At 37.7% G+C, this 19684-nt stretch overlaps 1 protein-coding gene across 5 annotated transcripts in view; it reads right to left on the minus strand.

The window, feature by feature from the left end:
- Nucleotides 1-19684, minus strand: part of NSF (N-ethylmaleimide-sensitive factor) — a 164549-nt gene that overhangs the window by 76195 nt on the left and 68670 nt on the right. For all 5 annotated transcript variants that reach the window (XM_012001929.1, XM_012001930.1, XM_012001932.1 and 2 more), the window contains one exon: nucleotides 9376-9575. In XM_012001929.1, the coding sequence (XP_011857319.1) occupies nucleotides 9376-9575 (200 nt within the window). The remainder of the gene's footprint in view (nucleotides 1-9375; nucleotides 9576-19684) is intronic.

Genomic DNA, 19684 nt, shown 5'->3' on the forward strand with positions numbered 1-19684 from the left:
ACATGTATCCCAGAACTTAAAGTATAATAAAAAAAGACGAAACTACTTAGAAAAATGATACAACAGTGAAACAAATATCACTATGACATCATTCTTCAGTTTTCTTACTGTGTTGTGCAAGGTATGTGTTATCTTTCAAGAAGGCACAAAAGAAGTCTGAAGCTAACATCTTCTGTGACCTGATTCTACGTTTTATTGAATACGATTAAGCATTAACATTTTTAAGTTCTCTGGCCAGAATGATGAAGAAAATCTGAGGAAACTGTTTTAGAATTATTAGATGAGTCTGAAGTCAAACATAAAGAATAAGATAGCAGCACTCAGGACTCTAATAAAGATGCTGAAATTGATGATTATAAGTAAAATCTCAGTCTATGTGCCTTCAGATGATGATGCCCTACATACATTTTCTCAAACTCATGAATCAATGAGTGAATAATATACTTTTAATCTAAGGACAAAGCATTTTCATTCAGTTACTTATTCAATAGAAAGTCTTCATTGTGGAATATTTTGTAACAAGAAACGAGGCCATCCCATTTTGCTTAAAGGACACATGACAGTATTCTTTTATCTTTTATTTCATTTGTGCACCAAATTTTCTTGACATAGTTTAAAAGTAGACAGATGCTGAAGGCACGTATTAGAGAGAGACAGCCAGAAGAAATAGACGAAGTAGACATTAAAAAATTGGATTGACCATAAAAAACTGAATTGATCATTCTGAAAGAAACCCACAAATCTAAAGATAAAAATGTTTTGCAATTGTGGAACATACAATGGTCATCCTCTCTTCAACAAAATTAGGAGCCAAAGATCTCAAAAAATTTCTTAAAGCATTATGTTTTGATGCTGTACATGCAAGAAGAACCAGAAGTAATAATAATTTAAAAGCCAACAAAGATGTATTTGAAACCAAGAATCAGTATTTGTAAGTTCATGCAGGACAGCTGATGAACAGTTAGTTGCATTCAGAGGCTCCTGCCCATTTGGGGTATACAGGTTGAGTATCCCTAATCCAAAAATTCAAAATCCCAAATGTTCCAAAATTTGAAAGGTGCACCACACACAGGGGGTTACTGTATGGTAATCTTTTAATCAAAACACAACGTCAGCTGGGCATGGTAGCTCACACCTGTCATTTCCGCACTTCAGGAAGCTGAGGTAGGAGGATCGCTGTAGCCCAGGAGTTTTAGACCAGCCTGGGCAACCTAGGGAGACCTTGTCTCTACAAAAAGATTTTTAAAATTAGCCAGGTATGGGGGTGCACACCTGTAGTCCCAGCTACTTGGGAGGCTGAGGTAGGAGGACGGCTTGAGCCCAGGAGGTTGAGGCTGCGGTGAGCCACAATGGTGCCACTGCATTCCAGCCTGGGCGATGGAGTGAGACTCCATTTCAAAAGACCAAACCAAAACAAAAAACCCCCACAACATCGTAGGTGGTGACTGAAACTGCTGCTGTTTGGTGTTGCTGGTGTTTAACAGCTTATCCAGGTATTCTGGTGATGCCATTGTGCTGCTTAGTTACCCTAAACTCACTATTTTTTCACTGTAATTTTTTTTAATGGTGTGTCATATTTTTACTGTTAAGTACTTGTGTCTCAATATGTGTATCAAAACAATTATTTATCAGGCATATACATTTATAGTCAGAAACAATGGTGATGCCAACTAACCACACTGTCCACATCTAGTGGCTCAGATAGTGACGCCTTAGCTTTCTGATGGTTCAACGTACACAGACTTTGTTTCAGTAACAAAATTATTTAAAATATTGTATAGAATTACCTTCCGGCTGTGTGTACAAGGTGTATACAAAACATAAATGGATTTCATGTTTAGACCTGAGTCCCAATGTCAAGATATTTTATTATGTATATGCAAATATTCCAAAAAACAAAATCCGAAACACCTCAAGACCAGGAAAACATGGAATAAAAATTTTATATGCTATATTTATTTAATTTTTAATAGTTTTTTATCTCTTTATTCTTGTGTTTTGTAAATTATTTGGAAAATAATCTAAAATAATTTTCTAAACGGAGTTTATTCAACCTACATAGCATATGTTGATGACTGTTTTTCTTGGTAGGAGGGTTAAAAAGATATGTGAAGCAGAAACAGTCTTAGTATTAGGAAAGAACTACAAAACTGATTGGTTCCGGGACTTTCTGAAGAGTTGAAATAGTGACTGGACTTGCCCCAACCCACCAAGACCCACACCTTCTAGAACCAATGAGACTGATCTAGCTGGAGACCTGAACAAGAACTTAATGAAATGCTGGAAAGCAGGAAAGGAAACGACCTTGTATAAAACTGAAACAATTAAGGACCCAACAAGCAGACTTAAAGCCTTAAGTCTGCTTATATTATAAAGGGAATATTTAATATTATTTTACCCTCAACAAAAATTTTAAAAGGCAGGAAATGGCAGGATAAATTTAGTAGAGCTTACTAGATTTTTTTAAAAAGATGTTATATTTCTGAGTGTTATTCATGTTGATCTACACAAATCTATTATTCATTTTATTTTTCTGAGACAGGGTCTCATTCTGTTGCCTAAGCTGGAGTGCAGTGGCACTGTCACAGCTCACTGCAGCCCTGACCTCCCAGGCTCAAGTGACCTTCTCACCTCAGCCTCCTAAGTGGCTGGGACCACAGGCGTGTGACACCATGCCTGGATAATTTTTTATTTTAGTAGAGGTGGGGTTTCACTATGTTGCCCAGGCTGGTCTTCAACTCCTGGGCTCAAATGATCCTCTGCCTCGGCATCCTGAAGTGCTGGGATTACAGGCGTGGGCCACTGTGCTCAGCATCTTCATTTTAATATCTGTATGCTATCCCATTTCCTACTAAGGAAGAGTAATGATGTTTCTTTTCCCTCTGTTACAAATAGCACGGCCATCAACATCCTGGTACATGTCATGATGTTTATCATAGGTAGTGGTCTTGAAGTAGAACTCCTGGGGCTTGTGCATCTTCATTTTTGTAAGATGTCAAATTTATTTGCAAGATACTACCCACTTGGTATATTCTTCTAGTTTATACTCTAACTAGCAATGTATATGAGACCCTGTTTCTCCATAATCCCACAAACTCTTGGTTTTACCAGCTGTTGTAAATGTTGCCAGGTTGTTTAGGAAAGAATCCCTCTTTTATTATACATTTTCCTGAGTATCTTTTCATTTGCTTTTCTTCAATTGGGTTCTTTCTCTGAGAACTATGTGTTAAATCCTTTGACAGTTTTTTTTTTTTTAAATTGTGGTGTTTATATTTTTCTTATTATACAAGACTTTTTATAGAGAATTTATTATAGAGGATGCCAATTCTTTGTAGATTACATACATTGCAAATATCTTCTCCCAGTTTGAGACATTTGTATTTAGTGTAATTTGTCATATAGAAAATTTTTATATTAATGTAGCCAAATTAACACTTCTAATAGATTTGCTTTCTGTATCAATTCTTCCCTAGCCTCAAATCTTAAAACATTTTTGCCTATTTTTCTTCTAAATAAGTTTTCTGCCTATAAGTCTTAGTAGGTTTTTTTGCTTTGTTTTGTTTTTGTAAATCCATTCGCAATTTTGTATGCTGTGAGGCAGGAATTGCATTTTATCTTTTTCCAAACAGGCAGCCAATTATCTTAGCTCTGTCTATGGCACGGCCAGCCTATTATTCCCCTCTGATCTGTATCATCACTTGTCATAGAGCAGGCTCTTCCTTCCTGTGTTCTATTGTTTCCTTGGTCTGTTTTTACATGAATATATAACACTGTTTCAATTACTATTGCTTTCTAGTAAGTCTTGATATGTGATAAAAGTAAATCTTCATTATTCTTCAAAATTCTCATAACTCTTAAAGCCTCAAAAAAAATTAGAATCAAGTTGTCAAATGTCAAAAAAATTCCTATTAGGCTTCACTGGAAATACACTCAACTTACAGATCAAGATGGGCAGAACTGTCATTTTTATGACATTGTCAGTGCTCCCATACATGAACATGTTATACCTTACCATTTATTAGCTCCTTAAAAAAAGATTTTCAAAAATGTTTAGAATTTCCTCCTTAAAGGTCTTGCACATTTCCTGTTAGATAGAATCCTAGGTACTTTACATTCTGATTTCTGCTATAAATGAAATTGTTTTTAAAATTACCTTTTTAGTATCAACACATTGTCTTCGAGTCTTGTTATTTCTTTGTTGCCTTCTAAAGTATTTGAGTTTCCATTGTTTCTTTCCCAGCTCCTCCCTATGCTTCGGAAAAGTATGGGCACAATGTACAACTTTCACATGCATACTTTTGACTTAAAGTTTCATGTTAACTAACATTATTATCTTCTTTTTTTTTTTTTTTTTGACACGGAGTTTCACTTTTGTTGCCCAGGCTGGAGTGCAGTGGCACGATGTTGGCTCACTGCAACCTCCGCTTCCCAGGCTCAAGCAATTCTCCTGCCTCAGCCTCCTGAGTAGCTGAGATTACAGGTGCACGACACCATGCCCACTAATTTTTGTAGTTTTTTAGTAGAGATGGGGTTTCACCATGTTGACCAGGCTGGTCTTGAACTCCCTATCTTCTTCCCCAATAATACAAGGAGCTTACATGAAGTTAAACTTCCCAAACGTTTTGTTCCATATTTTAGTTCTATCCTTTAAAAGTATCCGTATCATTATTGTTTTACTCAGTGAATGCTGTTAAAATTTATTTTTAAAACATTTTATTGCAAAATATATCGCACATAGAGAAAGTTACAAAATGTGAATATATGCCTCAATGAACTGTCACAAAATGAACGCCTATGTAATCATAAGAAACAGAACACGGCCAGCATCCTAGGAGCACCTCCTCGCAACCCTTCCCAAGCACTCCTCCCTGACCTTTCCCCATAGGTAACCACGATCTGATTTTTATGGTAATTATTCATTTTCCTTTATAGTTTTACCACCCAAGCATGCATTGTTAAACACTATACTTTAGGTGAGCTTTCTATAAATGGAATCATACAGTATGTGTTCTTTTTAAAATCTGGTTTCTTTTGCTCAATAATGTATTTGTTTCACAACTGTATAGCTGTAGGCTATTTATTTTCATTACTGTCTTGTATTCCATTGCGTATTTCTATGATCATTCATCCATTTACTGGATATAAAATTCTAAGTTGACAGTTATTTTCTTTCAGCTCTTTAAAAATGGCCTTTGATTGACTTTTTGATTCCATCATTTCTATTGAGAAGACAGCTACCAGCTAGTTGTTGCTTAATTGAAGGTAATTTTCCTTTGCTCTCTAGCTCCTTTTAAGATTTTTCTTTTGCTTTTGGTTTTCAGCAATTTAACAATGATGCCTATATATGTAGAGTTCTTTGGTACTTCTCCCGCTCAGGGTTCATATCATTTCTGTAATTTATGGACTAATGTTTTCCATCAGTTTTAGAAAGTTCTAAACCATTTTCTCTTCAAATCCTGGTTTTGATCCATCCTCTTTCTCTTCCTCTTCTGGAACTTTAAATACATGCACCAGACCTTTAAATGGTATTTTCTCTCTCTCTCTCTTATTCTCTCTTAATTCCTTTCATTCTTTGTCTCTGGTTATTTTCATCTTATATCTTTCAGTACACTAATTCTCTCTTCGGATGTGTCTAACCTGCTATTTAAACTCATTCACTTGAGTTAATTTTACTTATTTTCTCAGTTCTAGAATTTATATTTGTTTTTACAGTTTCCAGTACTCTGCCAAAAATCTGTCTTGTCTTCTATCTCCTTGAATGTGGTAAGTATAATTATTTCAAAAGTCTGTATCTGAGAATTCCAATATCTAGAGGCTGTTTCAACCATCTTTTCTTTTTCTTGATGTTGTTTATCTGTTTCCAGTTACTTTTGATTATAAGCCAGACATTGCATTTGCAAACTAGAAATAATTTGTGACCTTACATGATACTACTTTCCTCCAGGAAGGATTTACAATTCTGCCAGATGCCTAGGGGCACTAACAGTTTAGGAACCCTCAATCTAATTTTAGGGACTGACATGATTCAAAGCTGATCTTCAGCCTTGGTGATAGTATGTCTATTCCTGGTTAACCCTTGCTCCTATGGTGTAGCCCTTCAGGGTCCTGACTCAAAATGAGTTATGTTCATCAGATGTCCCCTCCCTCAGGGGCCATGGGCTCTAATCTCTGCCCCCATTGTTCCCACTAGCATGTCAAAAGGGCTGCTTAGGTTTTAGCAGCTTCATGCAGAACTGGCTAATACCTCGAGAGGAATAGTGACCCAGCACACCAGGAGGACCTTTGTTCTAGGCCTCCATTTTTCTTCTTTGATACCTTCAAGCAAAACATGTTTAAATATTGTGTTGAGCTTTTCTGGTAGTCTTCAGTGGAAAGCATGATTCAAATGACCTCATCTGCCACTACTAGAAGTAGAACTCCCAGACTTTATCTATATTTTCACCAATTTTATTGCTCATCATTGTTTCTTGGATCTACTGTTTCCTTCTGGGTTCAACTTCCTTCAGTCTCAGTACATTCTACTTCATAATCTTCCAACAAGCTTCTGCAACTAGTTAATTCTATTATCCTTTGCCTGAAGAAAAAAGTCTTTATTTCACCCTCATTCCTGAATGAGAATTAAGCTGGGTATTAACTTTTAAGTTGACAGTTATTTTCACTTAGCTCTCTGAAGATATTATTCTACTGTTTTTTGTTCTCTCTGTCATGGAAAAGTTTGCTATCAGCATAATGGATACCCCTTTGTAAATCATCTCCACGTCTTTCTTTTGTTACTAAGATATTTGTCTTTGGCATTCTCCTATAACAAGTCTAGAAATAAGTTAATTTTCATTTATCCCATATGGACTCATGGTGCTACCTGAATCTGAGTACTTGTGTCTTTTATTAATTTAAGAACATTTGCAGTCATTCTCTTTTTGAATAATGCCTCCACACTATTCTATCTGGACTTCTCGTTTTAACTCTGTCATCTCAACTTTCATCTCTTCCATCCCTTTATCTCTCTGTGCTACATTCCGGGTGATTTCTTTAGGTTTATTCTTCTGTTTACCACTTCTCTGTTCAGCTGAAATTTGTTGTCTTATGTTAAATTTGGTTGCTGAGTTTTTAATTTTGATGACTACTTTTTCTATTCCTTTCAGCCTAGGTTGCTGGAGTACCCCTTGGGGTTTGCTTATATCTGACAACTTATGCTATCACTAGGCCAGGACTAATTTTTTTTTTTTTTTTCCTTAACATAGGGTCTTGCACTGTCACCCAGGTTAGAGTGCAATGGCACAATGATAGCTCACTGCAGCCTAGAACTCCTGGGTTCTAGTGACCCTTCCATCTCAGTCTTCCAAGTAGCTGGTACTACAGGCATGAGCCACTGCACCCGAATAACTTTTTAAACTAATTTCTCAGCTTGGGGTTTCAGGCCACATAGGTAGCATATATTTATTCAAATTCTAAACCAGCACGAACAAGGATCCATGGTTTACAATTCCCATGGGAGGCCGGGCGCGGTGGCTCACACCTGTAATCTCAGCACTTTGGGAGGCCAAGGCGGGCAGATCACCTGAGGTTGGGAATTCGAGACCAGCCTGACCAACATGGAGAAACCCCATCTCTTCTAAAAATGCAAAATTAGCCGGGCATGGTGGCACATGCCTATAATCCCAGCTACTCGGGAGGCTGAGGCAGGAGAATTGTTTGAACTTGGGAGGCGGAGGTTGTGGTGAGTCAAGGTCACGCCATTGCACTCCAGCCTGGGCAACAAGAGCAAAACTCCACCTCAAAAAAAAAAAAAAAAAGTATTCCCATAGGAGATTTCCCAGCTTCCATTCCAGAACCCAAGCAGTTAAATATTTTTTGTTAATTTCCCTTTGGTGGTGGCAGATATTTTCTAGTCCATGCTTTTGATAGAGACACAACCTGTTTGAAGGTACCAGTTCCTAGTCCACAGTGTAAACAGATTCAAGAACTCACTTTCTGTTCCCTAGTGGGTACTAAAACCCAAACCCATACATTATGAAACCAAAAGCTACAGCCCATATCTTACGACTCTAATTTCCTGGAGATTCAGTTTTCTTTCTGAAGAGTTCAATTATGCATTTAAAATAATTTTAGTTATATTTTACCCAGAACTTTTTAAAGTTTTATTTTGTGTTTAATTGGCACATAATTGTACATATTTAAGGGGTACAGGGTATACCTAGCATTTGAAGGTGTTTATAGAAGGAAGGTTTTCTGATTACCTAGTCTACTGTATTACTAGAACCAGAACGCTCATGGCATTGTTCTTAAACTTTCTGTCAATTAAAAAAATATGTTAGTATTAGGATATTAATCAGAACAGACAAACAGAACCAATAGAATGTTCGTGCGAGTGTGTGCATTCCTTATGATAAATCTCTATGAATATGTATGTATGCATACACACCCACATATACATGTCAGCCTCCATAATCGTTTTAGCCAATTCCCTGGGAAAAGTCTACAATTTCAGAGGCTGACAAGTCCCAAGATCTGGAGTCAGCAATCTGGAGACCCAGAAGAACTAACATGCATTATTTAGTTTCAGTCCAAAGGCCTCCAAGCCAGCAAGAGCTGATGTTTCAGTTTGCATCCAAACCAATGTCCCAACTCAGGACAACCAGGCAAGTCGAAATTCCCTCTTACTTGCAGGAAAGTAAGCATTTTTGTTCTGTTCAGGCCTTAAACTGATTGAATGGGGCCTGCCCACATTAGGGAGGGCAATCTGCTTTATTTACTCTATCAACTCAAATGCTAATTTCATCCAGAAACATCCTCACAGACACAACCAAAATGTTTTACCAAATATTTAGGCACTTTATGTCCTAGTCAAGTTGACATGTAAAACTAACAGAATTAGTAAACTCTAGTTTAATTTTTAAATAATTTCATTTCTGAGACTCAAATCAAGCTTTCCTCTGAGCTCTGACAACTCAATCCTGTCACTCTATAACTGAGCAAGATTCAGCATTAAGTAAGATAGCTTTCTGCATGCGAACCTTACACAATATGATTCCGTAAGTCTATTTATGGATTTAATTTCCTCTTTTCTTCCAAAGGATAAATGAGCACAAGTCTCTGGAAGCAATATGGAATACAAGCGTCACCTGAAAATATATTCATGACCTGTTTCTGCAAAACCTCTGGCTTACACAATCACCTACCTTTGTTTATAGGAATATGTGGGTAACAACATCTGCTCATCATGTAAATCTCCCACAGTCCCTGGTGCAGTGCCATATACAACCTAGGTACTAGGTAAATTTATCTGTAAGTTGCTTCAAAATATAAATCAAAGTAACAAGTTTGCCTCCATAACTCTGGGTCTCATTCATCATATAGCGACGATGTTCACATTACCCTCCTTTGCTCCTCTTCAGCATCAGCAAAAAGTTTGCGAATGTTAGCCTCTGATTCTCCCACATATTTGTTAAGGATTTCTGGCCCATTGACCACTTTGGGCTCTCTTGCATTCAACATCTTGCCAATCTGTCGAGCCAAGAGAGTCTTACCACAACCTGGGGGTCCATATAACAGGATGCCTTTAACATGTTTACAACCTGAAAAGGAAAAGAAAACAGTCTTATATCAGCTAACTAGAATCCAAGTAAGACTCTAAAGCAAAGTTTTCTTCCTGCTTCATATGCACTTTAGGAAAAACACAGTGATGCCATTTACATATGTTAATGTCCATAAGCCATGAACAAGAATAAACAACCAAAAATCCAGCAACAATTCCCCTAACTGCGAATGCTTGAGGGGCAATGCTGCCAGTTAAAGGTCTCTGGGAGAGCACATTCATGCTACCATTTTGGACAAATACTTCTTACTCTGAAAATATTACTTATTTTTGGCTGGGTATGGTGGCTCACTTGAGCCCAGAAGCATGAAACCAGCCTGGGAAACACATTGTTGACCCTGTCCCTACAAAAATAAAACATCTGCCTCATTTTATGTATAATGATAAATTATATATAATTTATTATTATATATCATATATGTGTACACACACACACACACACACCATGGAATACTATTCAGCCATTAAAAAGAACAAAATAATATCTTTTGCTACAACATGGATGGAGCTGGAGGCCATTTTTCTAAGCGAAGTAACTCAAGAATGGAAAATCAAATACCATACGTTTTCACTTATAAGAGGGAGCTAAATTATGGGTACACAAAGGCATACAGAGTAATGGACTTTGGAGACTCAGAAGTGGGGAAAGTGAGAGGGGAGTGAGGAATAAAAACCTAATATTGGGTACAATGTACACTACTTGGACAATGAGATGCACTAAAATACCAGACTTCACTACTATATAATTCATCCATGTAACCAAAAACCACTTGTACCCCAAAAGTTATTAAAATTATATATCTTTATACTATACCCAAAAAAGCACTCTGTTAAATAATAAATTATTAGATTTCAGTGTCACCTCCTAAGTATGGGTAAAAAGGGAAATTTCTGAAAATGCAATATAGTGTGTCTCTATGGAAAATGGTTTGTCCTTATTTGAAATAGAAGCATTAAAAAGTATATCTTTAAGAAAAAAAGCACAATACATTTGATGACTCACATAAAATCACAAGATGCAAACAACTCTATTAGAAATTTTAGATTCTGAGGAGGAAGACCCTTTGGGCTGTCAGAATTGGTCTTTACTTCTTTCTTTATGCCGAGAAAAGACTCCTTTTTAAATCCTTGAAAGTAATAAGATCTGTGCCTTTGGTTGAGCATGGAGAGGGAGGGGAAACACTCGATGGGTTACAGTCTTAACCCTTCGCACCACAGAGTAAATCCCTTCCCTAAGAATCACTGCCCAATAAAATGCTTTTGGCCTTTGACTCACCCTTCAAGTATGAGTGGTAGGGAGATAACAGGAGAAGTCTTGAGCTTCTCCTAGAGGCCAATACCACCAAGCACTACCAGCATCTAAGTTACAGGGACACACTGGATGAGGACGTAGAAGTCTGGCTCCTAATCTTGCCCTCTGAGCCAACTGTTACCATTATGATTTGAAACTATTCATATGTATAAACCATAGCTGAGGCAGGTGGTGGTGGTGAAACATGCATAGAGAGAGGACATCCAGAAAGGAGAAAATGAAGATTTTCCGAGTACCTACAAAGCACTAGCCTTCTGATCTCCAACTTCTTGACGTCTACATTTTCTCCAAGTTTATAAACTTCCTCTTAACCATACTGCCTTCCCTAGTAAGCCATGCTTTCTTTGAAGGACTTTTAACTATTTGGCCTTTGTAAATTTATGTTATAACCACCCCATAGTCCCTGAATACAATATGGTTTTATTGCACTACACGTTGGCCACAGAGCACAGCTGGAGAAAATTACACCTCTGTGCTACTGACAGTTATCTCCAGAATTTCATGCTATCCAGTTTCAGTCCTATGCTCACTGCTTTCTCAGTTGTGCATGCCATTCTTTACTTGTCTTTGTTAGCTCATCTCTAATTCTCCTTATTAATTATCCAGATCTTCACGTTCTTCTCAAGAGCTACCCCCTGCTATGAATTCTTAGAGATACCCTAGGTTCCTACTTCACATATAAAAAAAAGAAAAAAAAACTTCACCTCTCTGCTTCTTTATCTATAAATTGATCAGCAGACTCATCCATTCTCAACCTAATCTCGGTTCTCAAAGTAGTCTTCCTTCCTCTCCTCCAAGTTTTTATATTGCAATTCTCTGTTTACATGGCTCATTCGCTATCAAGACTGTAAACTATTCAAGTCCAAGTACGATTTCATTCACCCAGCATAATGCCCAGCACCTACTATGGACTTCAGGAAAGGTTGAATAAGTAAACTGATGATTCTTTTCCTACAAAACTGAAAGAATATGAAGGACAGAAGACGAGTTTTAAAAATTATTTGAAGCTCTTAATTTATGGACTGTGCTTACTTTCATAGCTGAGCTAATTTAAATACCTAAAAAAAAACACATTTGCAATGACCGAGACTTTGCAAATTTAACAAAACAAAATAACATAAAGACAAGAATCTTAACTTTGCAACTATGCTTCTGTACAAGGAAAATGCTCAAATTAATGTGTTTTGAACTAAATTTACTCAGATATTATAAAATAATTCACAAAATATACCATGAAGGTTAAAAGAAAAAGAGACAGAATGCATATCCATGCAGCTTATTAAATATATAATATAGATATGTGAAACGACAGAATATATTTAATATAACATCAACAGGAATGTCATAGAAGCTCTAGTCTGCATTAGAACTATAATTCTTTTAGGATCTCAAATGAGCACATCAAAAATATACACTGACATGTAAAGTCTTTCAAAATCTACTTCCACAAAGGAAGCTGTTACTTGAATAAGCGGTGGAAATGGGACTTTATTATTACTATTATTATTACAGACTATTCTGACTTATTAAATAAGCATTGGTCTCTAATTTTAAATGAGTCATAAAAACTCTTTATAACTAATTCCATTCAACAAAAGGGTACTAAGCTCATGTTTAGACTAGATGCAAAGGTAGGTGTTAGGGATACAAACATGCAAAAGACAGTCCCTACCTGTAGGGCATTCCTGGCTTAGTAGGAAAGACAGAAATAAAAATAGGCTATCTACAATATAATATGACATTATCAGAGATATGTATGAAATGTTTTTGGACTCTAGCCAAGAGATACTGATTCTGCCAGAGTGATGGCAGAAAATTAAGAATGGACTCAGGGGAAGAGCTAACATCCAATGTGGGCCTGGAAGAATGAGTAGGAGGTTCACAGGCAATGGAGAGGAAAATGCCACCCCAAAGAGAGAGACTAGCATGATCAAAGGCATAGGGGTACGGACACAGACGCTGTTCTCTCGAAACAGCCAGTAGTAACCTGCTGTAGCCAGAGCCTTGGAGGGGAGGAGCGGGCAGTGGCTGAAGACGAGGCTGGCAGAGTCCTAACTGGCAGGCCTTGAAACCATGACCATGAGTTTTTAACCTGTTTCATAGGTGATTAAAACTCCACATTTTTGGGTGATTTATGTAATCACCCTCAGGTGTAAGTGATAACCATGGAAGGCGCACCAGGAGGTATGTGTTTAAAAGCTAACTCTGTTGGTAGAGTGGAGAAAGAACTAGAGACCAAACAGGCAAAGGAGAGAAGGCTAGCTGGGGGAATGTTCTGAACTTTTTTCTGGGGACTCCAACTCACTAGCTGACTTTGGATTCTTGCCAGTTAAGTTTTCATACCCCTCTAATTCCTTTGGAAGCACAGGAACAAATCGGTCCAGGGGCCTCAGGAGGACACCCTCTGCTCCTGCTGATTCCCCAGCTTTCTTCTGAGCTTCTCTGGGATATTAAAGCCTGGATCTGATATTGAGGAGCCTCTGATCTCTGGCTGCTGAACTGACTACCCAGCTGGACTGACTAATGCTGCTGCTTTATTCTCAATGTCTTACATGCCATCTCACTACTCAGAGATAAGTGCCCTAGGTTAGTGACCTAAATAGCAAAGGGCAGGTATAGAAAGAGAAATCAGTGGACCTGATTTAAATTGTCATTGTCTTTCATTCTATTCCTCTCTTTCCCATAGAACAGACTAATGGATCTCCCCAGGAAAATGCATATGTACAAAAAATTTGCATACAAATTTGAGAGTGTTCTTTAATCCTTTGAGGTCCATCCATGGAATCCAAATTAGAAACTCCTGAACGTATTACTGAAATAATCCAGACAAAAGACAATAAACAGAAAGAGGCAAGAGTCACAGGAAATAGCAGGAAAAGAAAAGAAGATGCGGGAAATACTCATCAAAGCTTAGACACCAAATGGAAACCAGAGAATGAAGAGGAGTCAAGGATGACCTTAAGGCATCTAGCATGGGTACATGGATAAAATGATGGTAACCTCAGCGATACCAAGAAATAGCAAGAGGAAGAGGAATCAGTTTGGAGAGCACAGGAAATCATTACTTGGTTTTGGCTATAAGGCATTTGAGATTTAGGCAGTAACGCCCATTAAAAATCCTGGTGAAAGCTCAGAAAAGACATCAAAACTACTGCTTCAATATTTTTGAATGCCTGCCCTGGATACATGAAAAGCTATGAAAAGTTTTAAGCAGAAGAATGTGACAACAGAGATAAATGCTGCAGCGATAGAGGATGAGGCCTGGAAAGAGACCACTAGGTTTAGAATTCAGGAAATATATGCCGATTCAGGCCACAGGGTCTTCAATCAGGGTCAGAGCATTTAGGGTTGAGGTCCCTTCCTTTCACTCAGAAGAAAACAAAGTAGCGTAAGCAGGTATGGAGACCACACTTTCAGGAACTTTGGCAACAGGGGAGGAATGGAGACGGGGAGCTTGTAAAGACACCTCTCCTCCTGAGAACAGTTAAATAAAGGGAAGAGGAAGAAGAAAGCTGAGGTTATTTCTGTTGGGTTCTGTTGACTATGTGAAGCAGGACCTAGATCATCAACAAAATGAGGGATGAAGAGAGGATACTGGGAAACATGGTAAAGGTTTGGAAAGTACATGGGAAGTTGGGAAAATGTGAGCAGACGAATGCTGTTACATAAGTGAACTCAGCATATGAGATTCAGGTCATCAAGGGACCATCCTTTATTGTATTTACATAAGCAATTCACAGTATTAGGTAGGGTATAGATTCTTACTCAGTTCTATAAATACAATTTGATCTAAGCTGGCACACAAATGTTGACCTTTTGGTTTCACCCATCTCTTTTTTTCAAATCTGAATTTTAAAGGTTAGCAATATGAGGTAAATAAAAGGATTAAATGAATGTAATGTGCAGTCAACATATTTATAGCTCAACTCTATTATCTAATTTTCCCAGCAAAAGTATAAGGTAAAAACTATCACATGACTGTTTTCAACATTTTTTTCCTCCCTTTTCCACAAAGTTTGAGGCCTTAACCTCATTTCTAAGTGATTCCCATCTTTTCTTCTTCGTCTATAACTTAAGTAAGAACTAAGGTGGGCTAAGGGTATAAGCAAACACAGTTCCAAAGCATTTCTTCTCTTAATATCCTATGTCCAAGTACTTTTTTAGAGACAGGGTTTCGCTCTGTCACTGAAGCTGGAGTTCAGTGGTGTGACACAGCTCACTATAACCTGGAACTCCCGGGCTCAAGTGATCCTTCCAACTCAGCCTCCCGGGTAGCTGGGACAAGCGCATGCCAGCAAGCCTGGCTCAATTTCCTGTATCCAGGTATTTTACTGCTTGTTTTACTAATTGCTCCTGTTAATCATTTTCTAAAAAATACCTACTTTTTATTTGGATGAGGCACAAACGTAGTAACAACTCTTGGTTATAATAAGAGAAAAGAAGGTGGTAGTAAAGAGCATAATCTCAAATGGCCAAAAATCTTTTTATATAGATGGTTTTGTAATTTAAGTTGCTAATTATATTGAATATAGGAGTAACTGAAGTTCTAGGACATCATAGTCTTTCTCTCTTTCAACCAATGATACATCTTGTGGTGGGAAGATGAGGAAGATGAAGAAGTTCTCTTCTGTTTGCCTCTATTTTCTCCATGAAATAAAGATTCCAGGTCATCAGCTGCTGATAAGGATGGAAGAAGTGGTGCTTGGGGGTTGAGCTGAATAGAGAAGAAGAACTAGTCATCTCAGAGAATAGGAGAATAAATGGATAGAACTAGGGAAATATAGACGGAATACCAGGAATACCTGTTCCAAGAAATACTGAGGGTTCACTTGAGATTTGGTTCATAAATTTAAAATGAGATCAGACACCATGGTTTGGTGTTTTTCTAAAGCCATGCTTAACAGCGAGAGTACTGGCATAGAGTAGGCAGGTAGGTGAGAAACATTTGGGACTTTGACCCATACAGAAGACAAGGAGCAAGGCTGCTAAGGGTGTATGCAAAGAGGATATATGTGATAGACCATGGAGGCTAAACTGGGGAAAGAGGAAAGAGAGGACAAAAAGATTGGGAAGTGATAGAGTAAATTATACTGGAGGTTCCAGTGGGGTCCAAGTTGCTGGAGTTGGGAACAGAAGAAATGCTAGGAAATGCAAACAAAGTCTTGTGTATAACCGAAGAGTGAGTGGCTGAGGTGGACTTAAGGGAAAAGTTAATGAAAACAAGGAGGTTGAAATCAGAAAATAAATCAGGTGAAAAGTCTCTAAAGAGCTTTAAAAATTACTAAGAGTCCCACTTTTCTAGTCAGTGGTTCTCAAACTTAGATTTCACAAACAGCAAAAGAACTTTTTTTTTTTTTTTAAACTGGAGAGCAGTGCTGTCATTGGGTTGTTTTAGTTTTAGTTTTGCAAGGTAAAGATTTCTTAAAAAAAAGAAAAAGAAAATCAAACCTGACATCGTCTATCACCACCATTTAATATAAAAAGTACATTTTAATACTGAAAGGCAGAACAGACACAATCTCAGACTAAAGGACAGTGTTTTGTGTTAAATAAACTCAGTTTTATGCGTAGTGTTAAAAGTGAGGGCTCTGCAGTCAGTTTGCCTGGATTCAAATCCTGGTTCTTCCACTAACTAGCTGGAAATAATAATAGTAACTACCTCAGAAAGTTATTATAATTAAGTATCATGCACATAAAGCATTTAGCATATGTTATGGTGGATAGTAAGAGCTCATAAATATTGGCTATTAATTAATAATAGCTTATTTCTCTCACCTTGCTACAGATGAGTGATGAAATGGAATTAGACTCCCAACTGGTGACAATTAGATCACAATTAGATAACCAAAAAACTTCCAAATAAATGACTATTTTACCTACCAATTTACTTCTGAGACTGACAATTGTGACCATCTGCTCCTTAAAACTTTATCTACCATAATTATCACTTGAACTTTGCAAATTATAGTACCCATTCCATTGATGAACTTCAAGCTCCAAATTAACATAGTAGTAAATGAGTTGGACTATAGCAGTTTCACAAACATTACTAGTGTTTTGGTAAGTCAAGATTATTTGTAGCTATAGCCTCTCTTCTAGCTAGACTACTATCAGAGTCAATCTCGCCTGCTTCTACACAATGGAATATGATTCATCCATAAAAACAATGAAATCATGTTATTTGCAGCTACATGGATGGAAGTGGAGGTCATTATCTTACATGAAATAAGCCAGACACAAAAATACAAAAATCAGATGTTCTCACTTATATGTAGGAGGTAAAAAATTTGAACACATGGAGGTAGAGAGTGGAAAAGTAGACAACAGAGACTGGGGAGGGTGACTGGGAAGGAGGGGAGGCTAAGGAGAAGTAGGCTAAAGGTACAAACGTACAGTAAGATAGGAGGAATAAATTCAATGTTTGATAGCAGGGTAGGATGACTATATTTAATAAGAATATATTGTACTTGGGTGACAGGTCCCTTGAATACCATGACTTGATCACTACATATTATATACATGTAAAAAATTCTCATGTATCCCATAAATTTGCACAAAATTAAAAAAAAGTTTTTAGGCCGGGCGCGGTGGCTCAAGCCTGTAATCCCAGCACTTTGGGAGGCCGAGATGGGCGGATCACAAGGTCAGGAGATCGAGACCATCCTGGTTAACACGGTGAAACCCCGTCTCTAGTAAAAAATACAAAAAACTAGCCGGGCGAGGTGGCAGGCGCCTGTAGTCCCAGCTACTCGGGAGGCTGAGCCAGGAGAATGGCGTAAACCCGGGAGGCGGAGCTTGCAGTGAGCTGAGATCTGGCCACTGCACTCCAGCCTGGGCGACAGAGCTAGACTCCGTCTCAAAAAAAAAAAAAAAAAAAAAAAAAGTTTTTAAATCCTGCCTTCCTTTCTTATGCCTCAAACAGTTCATTCACACTGATTTCTCAAGCTTTCTAAGCTCACTTAAGGGTCAACATGTACCCATCCATAGAAGCCAAACTACCATGATTATCAGTTCCACATGTGTACAGCCCCTGACCTTTTCTCCCGCCTCCTCTATCATGATAAGCATATTTATTTTCCAAAGTTCCCCTTTATCTCCCCAATTGCAACTAATCTCATCGTCCCTAACTGCCAGACATTGGAAAGCGGTCGCTGCCCTTTCTTGGGGAGCACACACCCTGTTCTGTGGGCATTCACCTGGGATGAGCTGATTTTAGTGAAAGGAACTGGGGCTATTTCTGGGTACTTCATCCAAAAGTGTTTTGGCAATGCTAGATTAACATAGCCCATCCTCCATCCTTTGCCTCTTAGTTTGAGGTGGATTAGTATTACCCGTATATTCTTTCTTACCTTATTTCTAGCTACAACTCTCAGTTAAATCAGCAATCCTCCAACAATATACAAAATTTGGATACTGTTTGAGCCACAGGTGTTGACATCCAGTGATTATAATAGTACAAATTTTGGTGGAGAGAACTTCAATAGGCTTTAAGTTGTGTGCTACAAATAGCTGAAAGTGATTTCTGATTTAAAAGTCAGAATAGGACTGTATCCACTATGATAGGTATATCTAGCCCCACTGATGAAAATGATTCATAAAAATACTTATATCTTGTACATAAATTGTAAAAGCTCAATAAAAATACATAGCCTTACTTCTGAAACATGAGAAATAAACAGCAATGTTTACTGTTTACAGTCTTTCGAAACATCTGAAAAAAGTGACAAATTTGTACTTGTTAAGCTCTTCTATTTTACAAAGCAGTACATTTTCTTCATTTTTTCTGGATGTTATCAGAGGTAAGCCGCGTTGAGGAAAAACTGTTAAGTCAGCTTTGAGGTATTCAAAGGGAGAAAAAACTATAGCAAACACTAATTTTATACAATAGTAAGCAGGATGATAATAAATTAGAAGTGGTCTCTGTCAAATTAGCATTAAGAGTGTTTAGTTCATTTTGGGGGCAACATGATCTATAAAGAGAGAAAGAAGTGTGAAGTGGGTTTTGAACAATGACTGATGTTTAAAGAGGAATCCCAAGTGGCTTCCAGTACAAATGCAGACAGATTAGCCATGTTTGCCAAAGAGGGAGGCTATCAAAAGACTAGTGGCAAGTCAGGACATATTCGATAGTCTTACAAGCTTCTCTGTGCAGTTGTGCAAACCAGATTTGAGTGCTCAATTTTAAATAGTGCATGCCCTTGTAGAAAATATAATCACAAATTAATATTTGATCTTTTAAATATAATCACAATTATTATTATTATTATCATTTTGAGATAGAGTCTTGCTCAGGCTGGAGTGCAATGGCGTAATCTCGGCTCACTGAAACCTCTGTCTCCCAGGTTCTAGCAATTCTCCTGCCTAAGCCTCCTGAGTAGCTGGGATTACAGGTGCGTGCCACCACGCCCAGCTAATTTTTGTATTTTTAGTAGAGATGGGGTTTCACCATGTTGGCCAGACTAGTCTTGAACTCCTGACCTCAGATGATCCACCCGTCTCAGCCTCCCAAAGTGCTGGGATTACAGGCGTGAACCACTGTGCCTGCCCACAAATTAATATTTGATCATTTAAGTTTCCATAATTTCCACTTCTCTCATGGTTCTGTTGAAAATTGTAAATTGGAACTAGAGTCATGAGTATTTTCTTAGTTCTACTTGACTTACCATTTCAGTAGTGCAATACGATTATTTAATCTAAGAGCATGACTTTCATCAACTCATTATATAGGAGGGCCTTTTGTTTGCTTCAAAAACCCTTTTTTTTTTTTTTTTTTTTTT

The sequence above is a fragment of the Mandrillus leucophaeus genome, unplaced genomic scaffold (assembly GCF_000951045.1).
Source record: "Mandrillus leucophaeus isolate KB7577 unplaced genomic scaffold, Mleu.le_1.0 Scaffold670, whole genome shotgun sequence".
Lineage (NCBI taxonomy): Eukaryota > Metazoa > Chordata > Mammalia > Primates > Cercopithecidae > Mandrillus > Mandrillus leucophaeus.